General features: G+C 53.4%; 1 protein-coding gene and 1 long non-coding RNA gene across 3 annotated transcripts; one reads left to right on the top strand and one right to left on the bottom strand.

The window, feature by feature from the left end:
- The first annotated feature begins 743 nt into the window (after positions 1–743).
- PLEKHO2 (pleckstrin homology domain containing O2) lies at positions 744–24,783 on the top strand. 2 transcript variants are annotated; one of them, XM_047862457.1, is made up of 6 exons: positions 744–894; positions 7,086–7,235; positions 11,465–11,581; positions 17,768–17,872; positions 19,417–19,515; positions 21,828–24,783. In XM_047862457.1, exons 1-6 carry the CDS (start codon positions 883–885, stop codon positions 22,830–22,832), a joined length of 1,488 nt encoding a protein of 495 aa, XP_047718413.1. In that variant the 5' UTR covers positions 744–882; the 3' UTR covers positions 22,833–24,783. The 2 variants fall into 2 exon arrangements, with proteins under 2 accessions (XP_047718413.1, XP_047718414.1); XM_047862458.1 differs by lacking the exons at positions 744–894; positions 7,086–7,235 and adding an exon at positions 8,885–10,694.
- LOC125167781 (uncharacterized) lies at positions 1,088–3,903 on the bottom strand. The gene is made up of 3 exons (XR_007152943.1): positions 3,437–3,903; positions 2,721–2,906; positions 1,088–1,343 (listed from the first exon to the last, which is right to left on the bottom strand). It is a non-coding gene; the product is annotated as an uncharacterized LOC125167781 (long non-coding RNA).
- Positions 24,784–25,656: the final 873 nt, after the last annotated feature.

Below are 25,656 nucleotides of genomic sequence, written 5' to 3'. Positions count from 1 at the left end.
TGGAGGGTGACCTTCAGGTATAGGAACCAGAGAGAACAGCTCTGAGCAATGTCCAATGAAGGCAGGAGAACACTGCATTTGAGGATCCCTGAAAAACAGGGGAAGACTCCCTCCCCCGAAGTCCAGCCTCCCAGCCCTAAGTCTTCGCGTTACCGGACTCTCCGGACCTTACTAGAGGTCCAGGCCCAGCCCTGCCAGGAGGCTCCTGGGAGAAGAGGACTTCTCGTCGTCGCCACTGCCCCAGCGTCGGGGAGGAAAGAGGAGGAGCCTCTTGATGCTCCCATCTCTGGGCCGCCCAGGGCGGCGTGGCCCAGTCCCGCAAGCCCAGCCCTCTGGGGCCTGGAGACTTCAAAGGCGCAAGCAGCCAGCGCCTCGGGCGCACGCTGGTCCTGCCCCACCCCGATCCCGCCCTTGGGCCCCGCCCGCGTCCCTCTCTTCGGCCTCTAGCCGGAAGCCCCCACCCCCTCCCTCCGCCCGGTCCCCGCACCCTCTGTCCCCTTCCAGTCCCTCTCCCTCGGCGGTCGGGGAAACCTCTCTCCGCCCTGCCCCTCCTGCTTCCTCCTTCTGGCTCCACCATCCAGTCCCCAAACCCCCACCCGGCCCCGTCCAGGCTCCACCCCTCCGCCCCGGCCCCGCCCCACTCGTTTCCCGCCCCAGCCCTGGGCCTCCCAGCTCTGCTAGTCCCTTCCCTGGGCCCCGCCCCCTCGCCCCCGGAAGCCTCTCCCCGCCCCCAACCCCGCCCCCCCGAAGTTTCTTGGGCCCCGGGCGGCCCGCGGGACAGAACGCTGAGAGCCGCCGCCCGGCCGGGTGTGGATGGAGGTGGCGGAGCCCGCGCGGCGCGGGGAGTGAGCGGCGGAGCGGCCGGACTTCTGCGGACTCGCGATGGAGGAGGAGGTGAGGGCCAGGCCAGACGGGGGGGGTGGGGGGGGGGCTGGGCTGGGGTCTTCGAACCCCTTACATTTGTTGGGGTCGCAGGCTCAGGCCCTTGTTCCGATCAGCCCTCTCTCTCCGGACTCCGACACCTAACCCCTACCCCACCCCCATCTCTCCAGGCTGAGGCTAGGCAGATAGAGCAGGGGTGGGGGTAGTGTTCCGTGTCCCGCACTTCGCAGACACATCCTTCTACGTTATCTCTTTGGCTTCTCACACCAGCTGTGGGCATCGTGGTTGTTATAGTTCACATTGGATTGAGGGGGAGACTGAGGCTCTGGTCAGTTGATAACTTGCTGAAAGTGGCCTGGAACTGGGCTCGAACCTGGTTACCGTTGACACCCCGTGTCGGCCGGGTCTGATCCTGAAGGGGTAGATTGAGTGTCCTGGAGAGTCTGTGGGGTCTGGAGTCCCTGTGTCAAGGAATCTTGAGTCTGTGACTGTGTCTGGTGGTGAGGATTGGAGAAGTTGCCTTTTTCTCCCCTGTATAAGTCCCTGTGATCCTCTTTCTCCTATCTTCTCCCTTGCCCCAGAATCAGGCCCACATAGGGGCTGATCCTGGCCCCTACCTTCCCCACACCCTTGGGAGGGCCAACTCCCTGGAGGAACTGGGCAGCCTTGAGCTTTCCTCTTCCCCCTCAGGACCCTCTTGATCTGGAGTGGGCTCTGGCACTCAGTGACCCCTGCCCTTGAATTGCAAACGGTTCTCCCATCAGCCCCATCACCGAAGCATACAGTGAGCACTTAATGTATACATGTGGAATGAATAAATTGGAGCCGGGACCTGCTGAGTCTCAAGGACTTTGCTTCTTGTCCTCTGAGGGGGTCTCAGCTTTTGTCCCTCCCAGCCCAAGGGATGGGGATGTGTTTGCCTGGATAGATGGAGGGAAAAAATGAAGGCTTCACTCTTGGGGTAACCCTGGCCAGCTGGAAAGCACTGAGGGGATCAGGCTGCCCGTGTCCCCATCAGTGTCCAGCTCCCTATTTCCTGGGGCCACTGTCTGTCAGGGTTCCTTCCAGGCCAGGCCCTGCATTTCTGTGGGATGGTAGATAAGTCACTTCCCCTCTCAGCCTGCATTTCCTCTTCTATAAAATATAGGGCTTGGCCTCCTCCCTGGGTCCTGTGTGATTGTGTCCCCTTCTCTCAGAGTGGGTGGAAGGAGGGGGCAAAGTCAGGCCACTATGATTTGCTGTGGTTTCTTTCTGACAGAGGTAGGTCTGCCCTCCCCCACCCCAGGCCCCTGCTGTGAGGGTTAGACTGTCTGGTTGTGGCCCCTCCCCTTCTCCCAGAGGATGTGGGACAGGATTACTCCATCTCCAGATCTGCTCTGGCCCCCAATTAAGGGAAGTTCTCCTGGGGCCTCCTGGGCCAATGGTTTGTCTCCTGGCCAGCTCAGCCCAGCCCTGCACTCCCTCTAGTCCTGAGTTTCTAACATTGCCATTTACTGACTCCCAGATGCCAAGAGCTCCCCATATACCTGAGCCATCTAAGGGCTTGCCCACCTCCTCCCCACACAGAGGGGCTCCCTATCTCCTGCCTTGTCTTAGGCACCCCTCACTCTTGTCCTCCCATTCCTTCTCCTAATCACTTCTTGTTTCTCTAGGTCTCAGTGCTTGCCCATCTTTGTTTCTCTAAAACACCTCTTAGATCATAGTCACCTGCTCTGCCCCATGACCTCAGGCTGGCCTCACCTCACTCCCACATGGCTGTTTGCAGCCCTTCCCCTAGCTTACATTTCTCTCTGGGGGCCTCAGCTACCCTAGTGCCAACCCCCCTCAGCTTCACTGACCTCCTCTGTGCAATAGCTTGGTAGTCTGAGGCTACCAGGCTGAGGCTGAGGCTTAGTGAAGAAGTTTGGGTCCAGACACTGGGCATTTGTCCATTTGAGTTCTCAGGCCCTCAGTTTCCCCATCCACAAAAAGAGGGAGGTGCGCAATCCAGAAATGTGATGATATGCATGCAAAAGCTTTGAAAACTGCGAATATAGATGTGGGATATTGTTGCAGCCACTGGAGTAAGGTTGAAAACCCAGAACCTAGGGTTTCTTTCCTGTTTCTGCCCTGGGGTTCCGCCCCCACCTTCTCTCTCTCAGTTATGCCTTTCCCTGCCTCGGCCTCTAGTGGCTCCAGGCGACTCATTTGTCCACGTCCATCTAGAGAGAGTCAGGACAGTGTCCTGTCCAGCCCTGGTTTTGTGACCTTGAGCTAATCTCTTGCCCTTTCTGGCTATACTTTCTCATTTCATAATGAAGGGGTTGAATGAAGGGTCTCTTGATACCCTTTGTGTCCTCCCTTCTCCTCTGGGCCAAAGTGTGTGTCTCTTGCCTGCCTCACACTCCTACTAAAACCTTAGTTTCTGCAAGGACTTCCTAAACTAACCCCAAACCCCTACTGCACCAGAGAGCTGGGACTCATGTTTCCTTCCGGGTAGGTCCTATGTTCTCCCAAAAGGCTGGGGCCCTCAAGAGCAGGGGATGCCCTCCCCACCCTCAGACTGAAGACTTACCTTGTAGGGTCTCTGTTGCCCCCATCAGACTGCAAGTTCCCTCAGGGCAGAGTCTATGCTTCCTCTCTGATAACCCCATCCCAGGGCTCTGACATGGTGGGATCCTAGCAGAGTTTGGTCAGCACATCATTGGGCTTAAAGGGCAAAGGTTGTCATAAGCTCCCTGTGGTGTGAGGTGCCAACAAGGTTTCTTCTGCTTGTCTCTGTCTTTCCACCATGGCCTGTGTTGTGGCTTTCCACCTGTTGCCTTCCCTTCTGTGCATAGTGTTAGGGTGACCTGACATCTTTTTCTTTTTTTCTTTTCTTTCTTGTCCTAAAGGAATGACACAGAGATCCTCCCACCTCAAGCAAAGGGGAGCCAGTCTGGTGCTCAGGGGTGCCTCAGGAGCTGCTCACAGTGGGCAAGGGAGGGTCTGAGTGAGGATGGGTGGGAAGAGAGAGGGTGAAACAGGAAGAACAGTGGTCAGCTGGTCAATAAGAGGAGAGAAGGCCGTGAAACTGGGCTGAGCAAGACAAAACCTCCCCTGTGAGCCCTGCCAAGAGGAGGGGCCACTTATTAAAACTTACTGGGGCATAGCCAGGCCCCCTGGTGGAAGTGTCTGAGGGGCAGGGAGAGGGGCAGGGTGGAGGGTAGCAGGCAAGCAGGACTCTGGCCTCTAGCCAGGCCTCCCTTTGGTGGCTGTTGCTGTGGCTAATTCCTGACAAGGAGACCCTTCCTGGGCTTTGGCTCATGCCATCTCCAGCCCCTTGTCACTTCCCCCCACATCCCCAAAGTGCCTTCTCCCCTCAGTCCCACCCTGTTCCCACCCAGCCCTAAAGGCTTCTTTAGCTAACTCAGTCCCAGTATTCACTGGGCACTGCTCTGCTACACCCTGAGAGGAGAGTGGTTAAGGCACAAGCTTTCAGCCTTGCCCCCTGGGAGCTTCCAGCTGACAGGAAGTTTTCACGTGTCAGACAGTGGGTGAGGCAGGCCTAGGAGGTCACAAGGGGAAGGAGTTTACAAAGGGGTGTGAGATCCCATGGGGTGGAGGGTGGGCCCCTGAAAAGCAGGAGGCAAGCTTGGAGCTCAGCAGTGGGAGACCAGTGCCTACTGCTCTGTGCAAGAGACACTGAGAGTCTGCAGGCCGAGGAGGTGGCCAACAGCGCCACTGTAGTTGCTGATGGAGGGGTGTGATGTGTGAAATGTGGGGTGGGGTTTCCCATTCTTCCCTTCTAGCCCTGGGCCTGGGCCAGCCTGTAGGGCTTACTGAGGAGATGAGGCCCCTGCCAGTCATGGTCGTGTAGCTAATGGGGGCTGAATACAGGGTCTCTGGTGTTGGGATGGTACACGATAGGATGTGAGAGCCTCCCCCTTCTTGTCAAAGGTCCCTGAAGTCTTCTCTTTCCGTGGTCAGGGTGGCTCAGAACTGGCCTATAGGCAAGCCTCCCACTTCCACACTCCTCCCAATCTGGGAAGATACTTTGGGACCATCTGACTTCCCCACTTCTCTAGTCATCTACAAGTTAGGGAGAGATGCTGAGGGGCACACCACATTCCTAAAGCTCCTAGGGTACTGAGACCTAGCAGCTAAGCCCATAAAGGCCTTCTCCCGAATTCTGAACCAGGCCCAGGGAAAACATCCCTGAGAGCCGGAAGGGATGCCAGTGACAACAACAGTGACAATGACAGATACCATTTCCCAAGTTTAGGGTATTCTAGGCACCTCTTTATATGCCATATCTTTATTCAACAAACATTTATTGAGTACCTACTGTATGGCAGATGCTATCTAGGCACTGGGGATATTGCATGAAACAAAGCAAAAATCTTTGCCCTCATGGAGTTAAAATCCTTGCAACTTCTGTTATTATCACCATTTCACAGATGAAGAAACTAAGGCTTAGAGAGGTTAAGTGACTTGCCTATGGTCTGTGTGACTTGGGTGTCAAAAGCTCAGACTCTCAGCCACTGGAGTGTGCAGTTCAGAGGGGTGGGGCCACAGTGAGAGCCAAGCTGGGGCTCCCTTGCCATGATATCGAGCAGGGAGGTGCCCAGCCCCTTGCCCAGCCCCTGACAGCTCACCAGGCTTCTGCCTGGGCTTGTCTTTCCAAAGCCAGCTGTGGCCACAGGGTATCCCTGGGGAGAGGCATGCTCCTTTTAACTGGGGCCCCTTTTTTGAACTTTATGTAAATTATAAAGTACTCAAAATTAGTCAGTGCTAATTTCCTTCTAGCATCCTCTAGATTCGACACGCTCTTGACCTCCTCTCTTTTACCCTCTCCTTCACACTCACTGCTGTGGGCACCAGTCACTGAAGCAAAGTGGTTAGCAAATCGGTGTATTTTTATTTTCATTTCACAGATATTTCTCAAGCACCCATTATGTGTAAGGAACAGTGCTAGGTGCTGGGGACCAGAGGTGAAATGAGCCCATCTGAAAGGCATGTACCTGACACCCAGCCACCTAAGTAGATAATTGAGGGCTGGCCTGGAGGCTCCAGGGTGGCTGCCCATGTCTGAGAAGAGGACTCGAGTTTACCTCCTGTACCAGCCTGTGGTCGAAGGCAGAGTCCTTGGAGCCCTTACCAGATGGATGGCCACCCACAAGTCCTGGCCTGTGGTGGGACTAAGAGCAGAGGACCCCCTGCTTTGGGGCAGGAAGCCGTAGAATGGATTCTCTTGAAGGGCAGGGATGGAGAGGCCACTGCTTGCCTGCTTCCTTCCATCCTTCTTCTCCTGCTTAAATGGTCCTTCTCTGGGACGCCTTCCTGGGCCACCCAGACCTGAGCCAGGTCCCCCACTGTCCACTCTCACTCCCTTCTTCATGCCCCTTTCACTGTTCCCTTCATAGCGTTTCATGCTCCTTAATGTATTTATGTCTGGTGTTTGTTCAGCTTCTCCTTCCCTGCCATCGCCAGCTCTATGAGGACAGAGATGCATTATTTTTATTGTTTCCTGCTTACTCCAGCACCAGTGACGTTGTCAGTGCTCAGTATAGCGTTTGTGGACTGGTTGAATGAATCCATGAGGCAGAATGGTGGAGCTGGAAGAACCTGGGGTCAGAGACCCGGTTTGACTTCTGGGTTTGTTTGTCCCACTTTGTGACTTTGGGAAGTCACACAGTTTGCTGTACCTCTCTGAGCTTCAGTTTGCTGTACCATGTGAATAATGATGCTTCCACCTCAGAGTAGTTATATCATTTAAATGGGATGATGTGTGGCTCAGTATTGAGGTGGCTATTGCTATTATTATTGTTGTTGCTGTTGCCATTACTGTTAATTCTTTTTTTAATAACTGTTTTTAATGTTTATTTATTTTTGAGAGAGAAAGTGCATGTGAGCGGGGGAGGGGGAGAAAGAGAGGGAAACAGAATCTGAAGCAGGCTCTGTGCTGTCAGCACAAAGCCCGATGTGGGGCTCGGACCCATGAATTGTGAGATTGTGACCTGAGCTGAATTGGACACTTAACCAACCGAGCCACCCAGGCACCTCTATTACTGTTATTTCTGATACTTGATTAAGGAAGGATACCTGCCTTGGGAGTTGTGGGGAAGCTCATGTGGGATGATATGAGTAGGTACCCAGCAGAGGGACATATCCCTTGTGTGGCCATCGGACCGTGTGACCCCATGTCAGCAGCTTTCACGGCATGTCCTGTTGTTATCTTACAGGGTGTGAAGGAAGGGGGCGAGAAGCCTCGGGGAGCGAGGATGGCTGACAAGGCTGGCTGGATCAAGAAGAGCAGTGGAGGCCTCCTGGGGCTTTGGAAAGACCGATATCTGCTCCTCTGCCAGGCCCAGCTGCTGGTCTACGAGAATGAGGTAAGGACTCACCTGGCCCTGAGGTTGGGATTACTGGGGCAGGAGGCAAAGGGATGATGGCAGCCCAGGCCAGCAGAAGGATCCCAGAACTGGGACTGGAACACCTGCTCCACTTTTGACATGCTGTGCAACTGGATTTGGTTTGAGACCTGAGTCCTTGGGCAAGTGCCTGATCTTCTCTGGGTCTCTATGGTATGGGGACGATACCTCCAGGTGCAAGTCTCGGGCTCGTGCATGAGGGACCCTTTGAAGTGTATGTACATAGAAATGTGTGTGTCTCCTCAGTGTACTTCTATACTGTAACTCCTTGTCATTGGGCTAGGTTCAACATGAGTGAGTGTTCCAGAAAACTAGAGCTTCTTCCATTCAACCAAAACTTTGCTTGTTTGGAGTTCTTACATACCTCTCATATGAGGCTCATAGTAGTCCCGTGAGGGTGTCATCACATCACATTCTATAGAGGGAGATATTGAAGCCCAAGGTGGCCAAATGATTGTTCAGCATCTCTGTGAATGAAGGAGTTGGGACCCAAACCAAATCCAGTGCTCTTTCTACCCATAGATTCTGGCGAGTAAACTCTGAAACTTATTTTTGGTGGAAATCCTCTAAAATATGTTGAATATCGTCTGCCTTATTCAACAGAAGGTGTTGGACTAAAGTGAGTCTTTCCTTCGTGGCTCAGAGTCCCCTATCATCAGATTATCCTATACTGCCTGACTGTACTTCTCAGCTTTTCTCTTTCCTTTAACATCAAGTGCCAGTCGCCACTTCTGCTGTCCTTGTGCTTCTCAGAGACCTCAGCTCCCCCCTCAGGCTTGTGCCCCTACTCATTTCAGTAGGCTTGAAACTTGGACAACCAAGGATGTTAAAATTGTGTGTTAAGTAAGAGTCGATGAAGCTCTAGGTGAGATCTGAGGAGGAAAGATGAATTTTGCTTGTGGATGCTGTTTGTGTTCTGGGACTGAGGCTGTTAGAAGGCCCATCCACTGAAAGTGGACTATCACTGTGTGCCTCTGACAGATGGAATACATGGGGAAGAACTGGTCTGGGGGCAGAAGAGGGATTCTGCCTGTCCTCTCATCCTTTCTGAGCATCCCTCAGGTTATCTTGGCAAATTCGTAACTGACCCAGGCCGAGAAAGGTTGGGCAACCAGATCTAACTGTTTAGAGGAACTGCCTTTGAGAAGCACCTTGCCTTTCCTGCATGAGTCCCCAGGCTCATGGAGTTGGGGTGTCAGAGAAGCAGCTGGAGGAGGGCAAGGGAATGAATTATGCAGGGAGCCCCCCAGATGTTCTCAACCGCTGCCGTCACCAAATTAGGATATGCTGTGGCGGCAGCAGGGGGATATTTTTATAAATAAAGGCAGTTGTCACACCTTCCTCCAGTCCCAGCTGCCGTAATAGTTGAGTGACAAGCCCCCAAGCTGTCAGCCTGTCAGGCGCTGCTCGACTTGTCCTGGGCTGTGTCTCTGCACCTGGCCACAGCTGGGAAGCAGGAAGGATTTTACATCCCGTAAACACGAAACATCTAAATCAGGCTTAAAAAAAATCACTATTAAAAACCTCAGTGCAGTTTCAAGAACTTTGCACTCAGGGGTGGGGGAGGTTGGCCCAGGAGTAGGAATTGAGAAATGCTTATTAGTTCAATTCCTCTTTCTGATGTAAGGAACTAGGCGAGTGCAAATGACTCTTGGCTGTTTCTTTGCTGTCAGTGAGGCTGACATTCCAAAAATGCTGCCCCCGCCCAGTGCCTGCTGGTTTATCCGTTTTTCTGAGCTGCAGAAGGGCCAGATGATTCAGCGTTTCGGGTGGAGAGGAGACCCAGGTCAGGCAACCCTGGGGAGCCGGGTGGTGGGGATGGATTGACTTTCTGTTCTCAGAGAGAGGAGGGTATATTTGGGCTACTAGTTGTCCAGTTGAGGGAGGCCTCTGCACATGGGGAGCTACTCTCTCTGGGACTGGGCATCCTTCCCCAGGCAGCTTCCTTTCTCTGGATGCAGGTGGGAGGGGACTTCCTGGGGTCTTACTCTGAGTCAGGTATTCAGTCCAGCAAACTGGTCCTATGTGTGCCCCTGTTGAGGGCTGCCCTTTGTAGGGCAGAAAAGAGAGCAGACACATGCAGCACAGGGTAGAGAGAGATGCCCAGCAGGGAGTTAGAGGACTGTTCTTCCCCATGGCATGGTGTCCCTCGAACCTAGTATGGTGCCTGCTCCTGGCAGGTGCTTTGTGGATGGGGGACCTCAGAGGAGAGAAAGCATCAGGGCTCAGGCTTGTGGGTATGGCGGGAGAGTTTCCTGGATCTTACTAGTCTTCATGTTGAGTGGAGGAACTTGAAAAGGATGGGAGACTAGGGGCTGCAAAGAGATGCTTGGAGGCAAATACGGGAAAAGACACTTAACTGAACCTGGATGGGAAAGATCAGGCCACCCTGACCATCTGTCTGTTCTCCTTCCCTTGAGGGGCCAAACAGAGAGCAGGTCAGTGGTTATCACCCTTAGCTTTCCTTTGAAAAATACTGATGACTGGGTTCCACATGCCCACGTCCTGATGAAATTGGTCTGGGATGTTGCCTGGGCATTGGGGTTTCTAAAGCTCCCAGGTGCTAACAAGGTTGAGATTCTATGGTGTAAAGCAGAGGTTCTCAAACTTTTGTATACATCAGAATCACCTGAGGTGTTTGCTAAAAGTCAGATTGTTAGGTCCATTCTCCTATGGTTATGATTTAGTGGGATAGGGCCTGAGAATTGGCATTTCTAACAAGTTCTCAGGTGGTGCTACTGCACTGGCCCAGGTACTACACGTAGAGAACCACTACTATAGAGCAACCTGTTGCTAAGGCATTGATCACCAAGCCTCTGACTGGCTGGGAGGAGTGTGGTGTGCTTGAAAGAGCTCCGGCCTGGGCATCAGGATATAGGTCTGAGTTTGGCTCTGCCCCTTGCATTTGTGTCCATGCTTCGTGGCAAATCAGTTCGCCCCCAGGCCTCATTCTCTTTCTGTATACAGTGAGGTCAATTCTGGGGCTCTGGGCTTTCAGGTGATTGAGAGGTTCAGGAGAATCAGAGATGCAAAAGTGCTTGCTAAGTGTCAAGGTTTCTTAAAATATGCAGATTATCATGGAGGGAAATCAGGATCATGGAGGGAAATCAGGGCATTTCCTCTGCAAACAGTTGAGTCACTGCCTCCCAGATATTCCACCCAAAATGGCAGAGCACCAACGCAGTCCCTGGGGATGCTTTTGCTGGCTCTCTGAGTGATGTCCAGTAGCAAGCGTGTCCTTAACTTGTTGGCCAGCATCTAGGGCAGCTTTCCCCTCTAACTCCCACCCCCCAGGGCTGGCTTCTTCTTCCCTGGATGCTCAAGGGTGAGAAGTTGTTCCATGTGGGTCTCCCCTGGAAGAGGAAGCAACTGACCAACATTGGGGAGCTTGTCGCAGGCAGCTTGCTGGAGAGGCACCTGGTAGGTGGATCCCAAATGGAGAAAATACTCAAGTGCCAGGGCTGTTGGGCAGGAAGGCAGCCCTGCCAGTGTCCTCGGTGGCCTAGAAGAGGCTGGCCCACTGTCCTGGCCACTGGTCTTCTTAGTGATGAGGCTTCAGGGTGGCAGGCTAGTGGGGGGATTGCTTTTGAAGGAACCCTTGCCATCTTCATTGTGTAGGCCACAGAGAGTGGCCTCTTCACCTAGCCAGGGGTCAGCAGAGGAAGATGCCAAGTGGGGAAGTCACTTCAGGATCATTGTGGTAAAGGCAGGCATGCAGCCCCAAACTTCCCTCTGTGGCTCTGCCTGGAAAGCCTTTTTTTTTTTTTTTTTTTTTCTCTCTCTCATTTTGTGATATCTTACTCCCTCTTCCAGGCTGCCTCTTCCACAAATCTCTGCCTGGCCTCGGGGCCTACATGGACCGCCAGGCAGGCTTCTCTAGCTTCCCCTGTTTCTTCCTTTGGCCTTAGGCACATTTGAGTCCGCCCCGCTACCCACCTCCAGGCTGGCTGCCCCATTTCTCATGTGGATGCTGAGCCTTGAGCCTCCCTCCAGCCAGCATGGACTGAACACTGTCTACTTGCCGGGGTTTGAATACCACATCTTGTGATTGACTGGCAGCTCAAGGTTGCCTTCTGATGGATTGATACCCTCACTGACTGAGATCAGGGTCTGCGGTGGGGCCTGGGTGTTGGAGGGTCTGGGTGAATTTGGCTCTCACTAGTTCATGGCCCCTCTATCTCCCTCCTCAGGACGAGCAGAAGTGTGTGGAGACAGTGGAGCTGGGAAGCTATGAGAAGTGCCAGGACCTTCGTGCCCTCCTCAAGCGTAAACACCGCTTTATCCTGCAGCGATCCCCGGGGAACAAGGTAGGGCTATGCCCACTGCTGTCTGACCTTCCTCCAGGTCCACCTGGGTTGGTTTGGGAAGATCACCCCTGGAAGGCTTTCTAATGCAGGCCAGGCCCCTGGATGTAGCCCCTGGAGGGTCTCTTGAGTGTGGCTGAGGCTCACACCCAGAGGCTGCCACAGGTTAGACCTTTAGCTCATTTTGGCCTGGAGTCTCCCCACTGCCTGGTTGATAGGAGATGCATTCGGGGCACTGCTTTGAGGTCTGGTCCCCTCTCCCCTTCCAGGCACTGGGGCCTCCTTCCCAGGCTATAGTTGGAGGTGGGGTCCTTGGCCTTTCCCCACATCCTGGACACATGAGGCACAGGGGCTGAGACAGGAAAGCTGGGGACTGAGGCCTTCAGCCCACCAGGCCTGCAGCACTGATACAGTCTGGGACAGAGGGGAGGCTATGGCCTCCACTTCATCTCAGGCCTTCTTGGGTGGGCCACCCATCCTGCCTCCATCCTGGACTCAGTGCTCAGAGACCTGCGGCCCCCCAGCTTTCTTCCCTTTGCACTTTCCTTTTTTGGCTGAAGCCGGAGAAAGTCTCTTGCCTGGGAGGTTCTCCCCCTGGGACATGCTGTGTATGCAGATGATGTTTGCTGCTTGCACATTTCTCTGGCAGGGAGTCTGGGTGGGTGTTGATGCATGGTATAGTTTCACAGATGTCAGGAGAGAGTTTAGATTTGAGGCAGGCATGTACAGCACCTCTTTCCAGCTCGCGCCCATCTGCAGCTGGGCCACGCCTCGTCCCAACCCCTGCACATCATGTGGAGCCTCGCAGAGTCAGGCTGAGTCACAGAGGCTGGGGGTTGGGGAGCATCTGGTCTGGGCCTGCTGGAGGCTACTCTGTTCTCCCCCAGCTTTAAGGCCCAGGAGCCTAAGTCGTCTGAGTGCTGGGGCTCGGGGCTTGGGGCCCTGGAGGAGGCTGTGGTGCGTTATTTACTAACCCTTTGTCCTACTCTGCAGTGGGTGGAGCACAGAAACAACTGTGGAGCTCTGGGAATTGGGGGTTGAGCCCAGGTTTCACTTGACATCTGCTGCTTAGGGCTCTTAAGAAGAGGAGAGCCATATTTTGGTCTTTCAGGCCAGTTAGCCCCTGCCTGTTCCTCTCTGAGCAGGCACTGTAGTTGTGTATGTGTGTGAGTGACATGCAGAATACATTATGTAGAGGTGAGTGTTCACCTGACCATGGGTCTGCCTGGGTATTCGTGTGTCTCTCTGAGTGAGCTTATATGGATGTGAGGCAGATGGGGTCATGCTTCTCTGTCCTCTGCCAGTGCTGTTCTTCTCTCCCCAGCTCTGACAATCAGCTGATGGTGGGCTTAGGTGGGTGGGGCCTAGCTCAGTGTGGGACTTACCTTCAGAGAGGCCTATTTGTGCAGCTGCATACTTAGCTGCTTTGGCCAACACCCTGCCTTCCACCCCCCAATCCTGCCAAGAGTTCAGATTGGCTCTGGGTGACTCTGGGAACAGGATGATAAGTCAGGGAGATGAGTCTGTGGAGCAAGTTGTGGGGGCTGCAGGGCGGTGGGAGGACAGCACATCCAGTTCCAGCTCTCCCTGACTCTCGGCGCCCGAGGAACTCATACAGACAGCAGGGTTCCCCAGAGGTCAGATGGTGGACCGCCCGGAGCACCAGGTCTCCCATGTCTTCTCACCCTCCTTTCCTATCGCCCTGGGTGTTCCCATCCTCAGTGAGGCCACACGCTGGCCAGGAGGTCACATGACCCTGGCTGTCTGGTCCTGAGGCCGCCTTTCCCCCCCTCTAATCAAATAAACAAAGACGCCAGTGTCTTGCATGCCCCTCTTCCCCTGCCTCCCATCCCCACACCCCTGCCATGAGGTCACAGGCAGACGCTGCCAGGAAGCAGGGTGGCCTAGCTGGGCCTTGCTGCCCTGCTGGTCTCGGCCAGCTTGGCCCGTTCCTCTTTCCTGCTGCCTCTCTCCCCCTCCCACTTTTTTCCTCTCTGCCATTTTGTCCTCCCCTCTTTCCCAGGCCATGTGGGCCTATTCTGTGGCTAGTCCTGTTGGTTCTGAAACTCCAAGCAGGGCCTGTGCCCCAGGGCTTCTTGGAAGGGCTTGAGAGGGACCTGTGTAGCCTGTGGCTCTTTAGGACATAGGGCCAGGGGCGGGGCCAGAGGAACAACTTCTTGGTATTCCACTTGTCCCCATTCTGGTCCCCCTTGTGGGATGCCTGGCTCATTCAGCCAGGATAACAAGGTTCCTTAGAGTGGGACTGGGTCCCATTTAACCTTGCATTCCCTCTCCTAGGGGGTTCCTTTGGCCAGTACAATAGGTCTTCCTGAAGCCACCTCCTTCACAGGGAGCAGAAGAGAACACAGGCTGGGGCGCCTGGGTGGCTCAGTCGGTTAAGCGTCCAACTTTGGCTCAGGTCATGTTCTCACAGTTTGTGAGTTTGAACCCACGTCAGGCTCTGTGCTGACAGAACCTGGAGGCTGCTTCAGGAACCTGGAGCCTGCTTAGGATTCTGTATCTCCTTCTCTCTCTCTGCCCCTGCCCCACTCGTCTCAATAAATAAAATAAATAAATGAATGAATGAATGAATGAATGAATAAATAAGAGAAGACAGGCTGACCCCTTTTCCATGCCCAGGCCTGCCTCAGGATTGCAGGTTGGGTTGGGCCTCTGATCTTGTCCCACTGAGGCCCCAAGTAGTGCATAAGCCTGTGCAATGTGGGTTTGTGGGACTAGAACTCTTAGCTTGACTCCCAGGCCAGTGCTCTTTCTCTGCCCTACTCTTGCTCCATCTGTGGCTGATTTCAAGGGTATGCCTCTGCAGCTCTCTGGCATGCTGAATCCTCCAGTAAGCGGGGGCCCCACCATCTCGGAGCCTGCAAGAAGGAGCAGCAGCTAGGCTCCAAGGGGTTGGCCCTGGGCTGCCTTTCTGGCAGTCCCCATCACAGGGCTGGGTAGGCCCTTGCAGAGCCTGGATGTTGCCACCGTCCCTCCCTGAGCCCCCTGCAGCCCTGATGGCTGGGCTAAGAGGCAGTTGCCAAGGTGCCCTGGGGTTTCTGACTTAACTGCAGATCTGCTGCCAGGATCGAATTTACCCTGGTCATGCAAATGAGCATTTGGCTGTGCCTGGCATGGGGAGGTGGGTGGGACCCAGGGCCCTGTATGAGGAGGAGGCGGCAGCAGCCAGGAAGAAGTTATATAACGAGGATGCTGTGGGGGCCAGGCAGACTGTGGTGTTACATAACATTGAAGGTGTCCGGAGGGAAGGCGCTATCTAACACCAGGGTGGGGGATGGGCACGCTGGCCACCCGCCCGACAAAGAACTAGGGCATCTTGAGGTCAGAGTGGGCAGTGACCCAAAAACGGGGCAAGGGAAGGAACTTTGGGCCAGTTCATTCATTTACTGGCTCATTCATTCAGTAACTATTTACTGAATACCTACTGTGTGCGGGGACCCTGGCATCAGTCCTGTTTAATTCCCTCAGCATTGTTTGGGTTAGGCATTATGCCTTTATCCAGATGAGGAAACGGGGACTCTTTTGTCAGAAGGAAGGCAATAGTGATAATTCCTTTTTTTTTCTTTATTCTTTTTTTTTTCTTTCTTTATTCTTTTTGAGAGAGAGAAAGCAAGTGCATGCACAAACGGGAGAGAGAGACAGGGAGAGAGAGAATCCCAAGCAGACTCTGCACTCTCAGCACAGAGCCTGACACGGAGCTCGAATTCAGGGACTGTGAGATCATGACCTGAGCTGAAATCAGGAGTCGGACACTTAACCACCTGAGCCCCCAACAGTGATAATGCCTATTGCTGAGCACTCACTCTATGCCCAGCTCCACAGTCAACACTTCAGATACATATTTGATCTTCACAGCTCCATGAGGCAGGTTGTGGTGCCTCACAGGTTCCTTACAGATAAGGAAACTAAGGCTCAAGGTCAGCCAGCTGTAAGCAGTGTTTTGTCCAACTCAGAGACCCTACTGCTATTGTGTCTGCCATGCAAAGTGGTCCCTCTGTTTGTGTGGTCTTGCTCCTTCTACCATTTCTTGTCTGATCTTGGATCCTGGCAGGGAGGGGGTTCTCTGAGCTGCTCTCTGTTTCTTCTTTTTTTTTTTTTTAGGATTAAAAACATTTATTTTTTTTTAATTAAAAAAAAAATTTTTTTTTAACGTTTATTTATTTTTGGGACAGAGAGAGACAGAGCATGAATGGGGGAGGGTCAGAGAGAGGGAGACACAGAATCTGAAACAGGCTCCAGGCTCTGAGCTGTCAGCACAGAGCCCGATGCGCGGCTCGAACTCATGGACCACGAGATCATGACCTGAGCCGAAGTTGGCCGCTTAACCGACTGAGCCACCCAGGTGCCCCTAAATTTTTTAAACATTTATTCATTTTTGAGAGACAGAGACAGAGCATGAGCGGGGGAGGGGCAGAGAGAGAAGGAGACACAGAATCCAAAGCAGGCTCCAGGCTCTGAGCCGTCAGCACAGAGCCTAACATGGGGCTCAAACTAACAGACTGTAAGATCATGACCTGAGCTGAAGTTGGATGCTTAACTGACTGAGACACCTAGGCACCCCAAAAACACTTTAAAATTAAAATTTAATTTTACTTTATTTTATTTTATTAAAAACATTTTTTTAATGTTTAATTTTCAGAGACAGAGAGAGCGCAAGCAGGGGAGGGGCAGAGAGACAGGGAGACACAGAATCTGAAACAGGCTCCAGGCTCTGAGCTGTCAGCACAGAGCCCGACGTGGGCTCCAACTCACGAACTGTGAAATCATGACTTGAGCCGAAGTAATATGCTTAACCAACTGAGCCACCCAGGTGTTCCTTATTTTATTTTAAAGTTTATTTATTTATTTTGAGACAGAGGGAGAGAGAGAGAGAGAGCGCGCGCGCGCACAAGGAGGGTAAGGGTAGAAAGAGAGGGAGAGAGACAGAGTCCCAAGCAGGCTCCACACCACCAGCACAGAGCCCGATGTAGGGCTCAAACCCACGAATGGTGAGATCATGATGAGCTCAAATCAAGAGTAGGACGCTTGACCGACTGCACCACCCATGTGCCCCCCAATTTTTTTTATTTTTTAAGCAGTTTCTTTTTTTAACATTTATTTATTATTGATAGACAGAGACAGAGTGTGAGCAGGGGAGGGGCAGAGAGAGAGGGAGACACAGAATCCGAAGCAGGCTCCAGGCTCTGAGCTGTCAGCAGAGGCCAATGTGGGGCTCGAACTCACAAACTGCTAGATCATGACCTGAGCCGAAGTCGGATGCTTAAGTGACTGAGCCACCCAGGTGCCCCTTTTTTTTTTTATTTTTGAGTAATCTCTACACCCAGCATGCTTAAATGACTGAGCCACCCAGGTGCCCCTTTTTTTTATTTTTGAGTAATCTCTACACCCAGCATAGAAATTGAATTCACAACCCCAAGATCAAGAGTCACATGCTCTACCGACTGAGCTGGCCAGGTACCCCTCTCTGATTCTAATGTAAGAACTGGGAGCTCCTGCATGAGATGAGAAGGGATGCCTGGGGTGGGATGGGGTGTAGAGTCCTGAGTCATGGGATTACTTTATGTCACCTTGTGCAAGTCTCATCCCATCTGTGAGCCTCTGTTTTCCTCATCTGTAAGATGAGGGGGTTGAAATTGACCCTCAGTGCCCTTTCTCTCATACAACCTATGATTCAAGGCCAGAAAGGATACCCTGGGACTTTTTCACTTGGCCAGGGCTGAGTGTGGGGCCTTCTGGAGAGCTGCATGTGGCCCTGGTTCCAGTGGGCCTTCACCAATGGACACCCTTCACACCTGTCACCTCTGTCACTGTACTCAGCCTGGTGTGGATGTAGACTGGGACAGCTCCTACTTTATGGAAAAAACAGGCAGCTGGTCTGGGGAAGTCACATGGAATAAGACCAGATCTTGGCTCTTTCCACAGGGCAAGGCTGATTTGAATCCAAATCTCTGGCAGCATCATGCTGAGAGCCAGCCCCTTCTCTGCTTGATCTATCTCCTCCCCTCCCCCAAAGCCCCTTGTCAGACCTGTTGTGGGGGGTCATTTCGGTTTGCTCCTGACCAGCTGTGCCATCACAGACTTTGGGATCTGGGATGGGAAACTTCCTTAAGACCCCAAATGTGAACTCTGTTAAACATCTGCCATCCACCCCATCCATGTCCCCTGCAGGTCAGCGACATCAAGTTTCAAGCAACCAGTGGGGAGGAGAAGGAATCCTGGATCAAAGCCCTCAATGAAGGGATCAACCGAGGCAAGAACAAGGCTTTTGATGAGGTGCGATGCAGTCCTATGGATGGCTCTGTGTCTCCTTTCCCGCCATGTGTGATCTCAGAGAGGATCCTGCCCCGCACCCCCCCCACTTCAGACAACCCTGAGATTATGCTACAGACACTGGGACATCTACTGTTGTTACCTCATTTAATCACAACACCCCTCAAAGTGTTCTCATTTTAAGGATGAAGAAACTGAGGTGTCAGGAAATTAATTTGTTTTAAAGTAAAAAGTGAATAGGTGGAGAGTAGAATTTAACTGGTGGCAGCCATGCATCCTTTCCAACCCAGCCTCAGCTGAAAACAGCAGGTGGGCCCAGGCCAGAGGGGTCTGGGCGGGGGATGTCTGAGAGCTTGAAAGCTCTCTTTTCAGTTTGGCTGTAAAGTCCAGGCTGGGCTGGCTTTGGCCCTGGGCCTCCCCATCTGTCTGCAATGACTACCTAGCCCCCTGTTACTGTAGTGTGACTCTAGCACCAGTGGCTGTGATTAGGTTTGAGGTAGGCAGGGTATCCCATGGGGCCAGATCTCCTAGGGTGGATTGTCTCTGACATCATGGATTTGTAGCTCTTTGAGCTAAATTGGCCTGGGGTCCACCTAAACTGACCCCTTGGATTGCAGAAGCCTAAGACCTGAGGGGAGGAATCTTCCCAAGCAAGTCCCTCTTAACACCCAGGTCTCCTGACTCACAGCCATGGTTTCTATGTCATGTTTTATGAGACTGTATCTTGCTCAGCCCTTCACTAGCTAGAGAAACTGTCCCCGTTTCATGGGTGAGGGGTGATAGAGCATATTGTAGGTATTGGAGGCCCCAGAAACATGGGCTGGATGTCAGCCCAGTTTTGGTGGAACAGTCAGGAACAGAGACAGTTGAACCTCACCCTCATCCCCACCCAAGGTGGGCCTGACTCTGAATCTGACCTAAGGGCTGAAGAGTCTTAGCCATACTCCCCATCAAGGACAAGCTACTTCGGGGTTCAGAGTCTGGATTTCCCATGCAAATCTTATTTACTCTTCCCAACTACTCCTGACTGTCTTTCCTTACCATCAGAGAGGATTTTCTGTCTTCTAGACACCCTGGCCCAAAAGGGGCAGAGGCCTTGCTCTCTCCTGGGCTATCCCCAAGGGACCTGGGAGAAGGACTGGGTTCATTTTCTGGAAGGCAGGCATCAGGGGATCATGGGCTGCCTTCTCTCTGCTCCCACAGCTAAGCATAAAAACAGCCTCAGGGCTCTTTGTATATATACGCAAGTATACTGAAGGGCAAGGGCTGGTAGCCCATATCCAGGCAGGAAGACTGAGGCAGAGAGCGTGGCTGCAGAGAAAGGAAGAGCCTCAGATGGCAGAGAGATGACAAAGACAATATAGGGACAGGAAGCAAAGCAGAGGTCCAGACACAGGGAGGTGCCTTAAAGAGAGGGCCAGAGGTAGGGCCCAACCCTATAAAGGGAAGATGTGGGTCTAGACCGTGCCTCTGAGTCAGGTTAATGTCTGGGCATTTCTTCCTCTCCCCAAGGCCTGCTGGGCACTAACCTTGTTCCCTCTTCCCAGGTAAAAGTGGACAAGAGCTGTGCACTGGAGCATGTGACACGGGACCGGGTGCGTGGGGGCCAGCGGCGCCGGCCACCTACAAGAGTCCACCTGAAGGAGGTAAGACTTTGTCCCAGCTTAGACAGGTAGGAGGTCAGGTGAGCCTGGGACCACAGCTCCTTAGGGTGGTAGCCAAGCTTGGGGCCACCTTTTTCCTGGAGACTTTTGGAGCTGGGGCTTTCTGAGTGGTATATGGGGTGTCTGTGTGTGGAGGCTCATGTGTCATATGTGCTTGGGGTGTAGATGTACCTGCTTTGCTTATTGAGTCTGCACATTGCCCTTACTCAGAGTTGGTCCCTAAGGGACACTAAGACCCTGAGGCTGGTCCCTGCTTCTCAGAGCTCAGCTTCCAGATGGAGAAAAGACCTGTCCACAGACTGCTTCAAGCAGAGTTATGACTAACTTCTATACAGAGGAGGGCTCTCAGAAGCCAGGCAAGAGAGACCACAGAGGGCCCATTGGCACTTGAGCTGACCCATGAAGGACAAGAAGGGCTTCAGTTGTCACACTTGATGTGAGGGAGCTCTCTGGCCACAGGAATGACCTGAGCTGAGGCAGGAGGGTTTAGGGCGTGCTGAGTCCCTTTTACTACACATCCCTTTGGGGTGTGCAGGAGCTGGGGATGGGATGGATAGGAGGGTACATTCCAGAGGTCAGTTTGATGCCCAGGGTAGCGTGGGTTGGGTTAAGGGAGAGAGAGGCAGGGGCCAGGAAGAAGAGGGAGGAGGTGGGCCCTCCAGGGCTCAGGAGGGGCCAATGGGAGAGACCCTGGGAAGCAAGAGACATCTGGGCTTGCCACTGAATACAGGGCTAGGGGAGGTGGGCCAGACAGAAGGGGAGGGTTGTCAGAGGTGCCCCAAGCCTGACTGGGCGAATGGAGGCCCTGGACCAGGAATTGGGAGAAGTTATGGGCACAGTGAGGGTAAGGGAAGAGCCATTTTTTGACCAATGTTGCTGATGGCGGGGGGATGGTGAGGAGAAAGATTTTGGAGGCCAGGAAAGAACCTCGGCAAATGCTACATTTGGTGGGGGGGGGGGGGGGGGGGGGGGGGCGGGGCAGGCAGTAGACAGCCAAGGAAGAGAAAGCCAGAGAGGTGAATGGCACCTCCAGAGAGAGAAGGGCACAGGATGTGTTATCAGCCAGGTTGACATCCACAAGTCACAGGGCAGGTCTGGGGAAAGCGGCAGGCGGTGACCCCATTAGAGAAGGGCTCAGCTTAGGTTTCCCAAGGGGTGCAGAGCTGGGGGTGCCAGAGGGAAGGGGACCGTGGTAGGGAAGAGGGAGAAGGGAAGGGGCCGAGGTCATTGGGGAGATTGTTTTTGAAATGTTTTTGGTTGTTTTTGAAACGACAAGTCTGTCAGCTGAGGGAATAAAGCCCACAGAGGGAATGCCTGAAGTAGCCAGAGAGAAAGGGAATGCCCGAGGGGGAGGGCTACGTGTTGGGGAAGGGCCAGTCTTGGGAAGAAGGACCCCCTGAGAAGAATTCAGAGAGGCACTCCTGTCCCAGTGACTGAGCAAGTATATGTATTGGCCAGATCCCCTGTGGTAAATGGGAGTGGGGTTCTCAGCCAAGACCCCCACTGTAAGGGACCTTGAGAGAGGCCTCCTGCCCAGCCCTGCTCCGGGGCCTCTGAGGCTCCTTGGCAGGGTCTCCATGACCGTGGGGCTGCTGGGTGTCTCTGTAGGTCCCTTGGGCCAGGTGCGGGGCAGCTGCCAACTCAGTGCAGCTGTTCTTCTCTGGCGGTCAGCTGCGGTATGGGGCTGCCTGTGTCTGGGGTCATATCTGACGCCATGAGGAGAGTAGGCACTGGCTGCTGAGCAGCTGGGCAGGCAAAGGCTGCAGAGATGTGGGCTGGAGGGCTGGGCGTGAGGCTGGCAGATCATACAGCGGTCTCCAGAGAGGGGAAGCAGAAGTAAGTGGGCTCGAGACAACTTGGGAGGCCGTGTTTGAGTCCTGGTCCCATTGCCCCCCTGGATGGGTGCTTGCACAGATGGAGTTCTCTCAAGGCCATAGAGCCAGAAAGGGGTCAAAAACAGGGCTGGAGCCATGTCTCTTGCTGCCCAGACCAGTACAGTTGCCACTAAAAAGCAGTCTTTTTCACAGGCTGGGGCACCAAGACGACAACCTATCTCTGACCTGGCTTGTGATTCCAAAACAGGGAGTTCTATGGGAGTGAGGGAGAGGAGAGGATTCATCAGAGAATCACTTCAGCATCTAATCATGTGACCTTGGAAGCCAGGGCAGAGGATGTGGAGAGTGGGAGGCTGGGGGCCTGGGCAGCCTGGATGGGAGGACTTGAGTACCTTATGGGTGGGCACAGATCCAAATGCCAGTCATCCAAGATGACACCTGTATACTGTCCCTTACCAGGTAGCCAATGCAGCTTCTGATGGGCTTTCGCGCCTGGACCTCGACGTGCCAGATAGTGGGCCGCCAGTGTTTGGCCCCAGCAATGATGTCAATGCAGCCCAGCCCCAAGAGACACTCAGGCCCCCTATGCCTCCTACCAAGCCTTCCCCACTGCCGGAGACCACCAGCCTCAGTGACAGAGTGGAGACTCCTGCCGGGGAGAGAGCCCCATCCCCTGTCTCAGCAAGCTCTGAGTCCCACCAAGCAAACTCAGAGACTCCAGTACAGGAGGACAGTGGCCCTGAGCAGACCCCCAGCATGGTCCTGCCTGACAAACTGAAGGTGAGCTGGGAGAACCCCAGCCCCGAGGACGCCCCTGACTTTGAGAGTACAGAACTCCAGGTGCCCTGTTCTGAGGCTTCTGAGGCTGTGCCCAAGGAGGGTGGGAAGCCTCCTACACCCCCACCCAAGATCTTATCAGAGAAACTGAGAGCTTCCATGAGTGGGATGGCGGCTTCTGGGCCAGACCAGAGTCCTGAGGCCTCTGACACCTCAGCCCCAGATCCAGCACAGATGTCAGTGAATGGCGTGGATGACAGTCTGGAGCCCGTCAATCCACCCCAGGCCTCGGGCATCCCAGAAACAACCCCAAAGGATGCAACAACGTCCACAGCACTGCCCTGCTGGGACCTGCCATCTCATTTCCATCCCCGCTGTTCCTCCCTGGGGAACCTGCTTGGGGAAGGCCCCCGGCGTCCACGGCAGCCTGGAGAACGGCTGTATCGGGCCCAGCTGGAGGTGAAGGTGGCCTCAGAACAGACGGAGAAACTGTTGAACCAGGTGCTGGGCAGTGAACCGGCCCCTGTGAGCGCTGAGACATTGCTCAGCCAGGCTGTGGAGCAGCTGAGGCAGGCCACCCAAGCCCTGCAGGAAATCAGAGATCTGGGAGAGATGAGCCAGGAAGCACCTGGGCTACAGGAAAAGCGGAAAGAGCTGGTGACCCTCTACCGGAGAAGTGCACCCTAGGGCCTGCCAGGCCAGGGCGTGGTCCCTCCTAGCCAACCCAGTCCATCAAAGCCCAGCCCTGCCAAAAAACATGCTTCTGCTCAGGCTGTAGAAAGGCCATCAGGCATGTTGGGGGTATGGCCAGGAACTATGGAGATTCCTGGTATCCTTCCTGCCCTGCCCTGGCCAATGGTGCCAGGAGCCACCCAGGACCACTATCTGACTATCTGGCCCAGTTTCTGGGCTTGGGCAGGGAGCACACACTTGGTTGCTTGCATGGTTGTTCTGAACTGCCCCAGGGCTTTAGCATGGCACTTGGGGTTTCTGGGGGTGGCATCATCTCTGCTTCCCACCCCCAGTAGTTTACATTCCTGACTTCTGAATAGAGCACAGCTGAGCCCCCCCTCCTCCCCACCCCTCCACAGCTCCCACATCCAGATGTTCCCGGGCAGAGAGCGTCATGGCAGAGGCAGTTTTGAGCCGTCACTAGCCCTCCCTACCCACCTACTCGCAATAGCTGCCAAGGCCTTGGGTCCAAGTTATAGGTTTTTCTGTCAGCTGAGTGAGACCTGGAATCCAGCCAGGGCCTGTGAAGGCAGGTGGAAGGCATCTGTGTGGGATTCCTATTCTGCAGGCCTTCCTCTCTGGTGAACTGTGATTGGAGGACTCCAGGATAGAGGAAGAACTTGAAGGGTCTCCTAGTCTAGTCTCTCCCCCTGGACCAGCTTGTGTCCAGCCCTGCACATTTCCTGTAGAGGTGAACCCGAGAATGGCTCTGAGGTCAACATCAGAAAATCCTGTACCTACTTCATTATAAATGAACCTTCAGAGAAGAAGCCACCTCAACTTCTGTGCCTCCCCAGATGGGATTTATATCTGGCTCTCTATGCTTCCTCCTGAACCCAAACAGGCCCAACATCCCAGTCATTTCTTTGGATGCTGATGGGGGTATGTTGGGGCCTGAAATCACTTCCCTTTCCCCTCTTCCCCTCTGGCTCAGGCCGTAGATGGACTGCTCTTCCTGAACTTCCTAGTGGAAGGGGCATTTCCTTTTGTCCCTTTCCTGGTCCAAGCCCGCAGCCTGGGCCTCTCCCTATCTGTCGCCTCCCCTCCACCCCAATTCTCCCTGCACTTGTCCCTGACTCTGGGAACACACCCAATCTCCATCTAGGTGCAGAGGCCCTGAAGGCACGGCCACTCTCCCTGGGACCTATAGGAGTAGGAGCAGCTTCTGAAAGGCCTGCTCAGGGGGGTTTTAGCATGTGCACTTTTATTTACTGGAAGAGGACAGGGAGGGTCACAGCTGCATGTCCTGGCCTTTCTGCCCACTGCTCCACCACCAGTCGTGCCCACTGAGACCTGCCAGTACAGGTCAATGCCTTCTTTACTGTACTTCTACTTTGTTCTTGAGGGTAGTGGCCAGGGATCAAGAGGGGCAGATATCCACTCTGCAGCCTGTACTGGGCAGAGGTGGAGGTGAACAGCTATGTCCTGACCCATGAGCCCCCACGGGCCTTCTCAAACTACACTCTTTGGACAAACGAGGCTGCCATGCCACGGTCTGCCTATCCCTCCATCTGCCTTCAGTATGAAAGCAAGAATGGCATCAGGTGCCTAGTCACATGGCCCCCTGCACTCTTCTTTTGGGGAACAGCTTTCCCCCACCAGCAGCCTGGACCAGCTGGGGCTTTAGCCAAGTCACCTGTTTCCAGGGACTAGAGCCTCAGTTTCCTCCTCGGATAAATGACCAGATTGAGCAAGTAGCTCTGGGGCCATCTCAGTGACCTAATGCCATTATGGGGTTCTTATGGGATTCCTGTGCCTTGGTCACCTGGGCCCCAAGGGGAGGGGTAGAAGAATTGGGAATATGCAGGGTCTGCCTGGCCTGCCTCCTTGAGGAGGATAGCATTCCATGTCTTCTGTTTATGAAGCGCCTTTCTTGAAGTTTGGCAATAAATCCCTTTTTATGGAACTTCTCTGCTGCAAGCCTGTTTGTTGGTGTGGGGACCAGCTCTAGGGCTGGCCTCAAGGAAGCAGAGGGTAAGCAGTGGTTGGTCAGTGGCATCAGTGGTCCTTTAAGCTTCCTTCTAGTGCTTCCTTCCCATAGGCTTGGCTGCATCTTTGCTAAACTCAGCCAGGCCCTCCAATTTTACCCCCTCCCCACCCCTACCTACATGTTTCTATAGGCTGGGAGCTAAGTGTTGTAAGGCACAATGCTTTTCAATTTTTAGAAACTTAATTTGGAAATGATTTCGAATAGAAAAGTTGCAATAATAAGACCAGTACAAAGAACACCCACGTATTCTTTATCAGATTGACCCATTGGTTTATCTTTTGAGTGCTTTGTGTCTTTAACATATATAATTTTTTTCTGAATCATTGGGGAATTAGTTTTCATGGTCCCTTATCCATAAATACTTCAGTGAGTATTTAAGTATATTCTCTCATGTAACCATAATACAGTTATCAACTTCAGTAAGTTTAACACTGGCATACTTATCGCTCTTATTTCAGTTTTGTCATTTGACCCAATAATCTCATGTTTTTCCTCCAGTGGAGGCTCAAATATTGTATTACATGTCTCTCTAGTCTCCTTTAATCCGAAGTGTTTCCACAGCCTTTATCTTTCATGATGTGGACATGTTTGAAGAATATAGTTCTTCCTCCCCACTGTTTTTAATAGATCATTCCTCACTTGGGATTTTTCATTGTGAGGTTTCCTCTGAATTAGATTGAGGTTATGGATTCTTAGCCAGAAAACTGTATAGGGGATACTAGGTCCTTCTCAGGGCATCACATCTGGAGACATATGACCTTCATTCATCCTTCATTGGTGATGTCAATT

Source organism: Prionailurus viverrinus, chromosome B3, assembly GCF_022837055.1.
Source record: "Prionailurus viverrinus isolate Anna chromosome B3, UM_Priviv_1.0, whole genome shotgun sequence".
NCBI classification, from domain to species: Eukaryota; Metazoa; Chordata; class Mammalia; order Carnivora; family Felidae; genus Prionailurus; species Prionailurus viverrinus.
The sequence above is the reverse complement of the archived record's forward strand: the minus strand, read 5'-3'. Positions and strand labels throughout refer to the sequence as shown.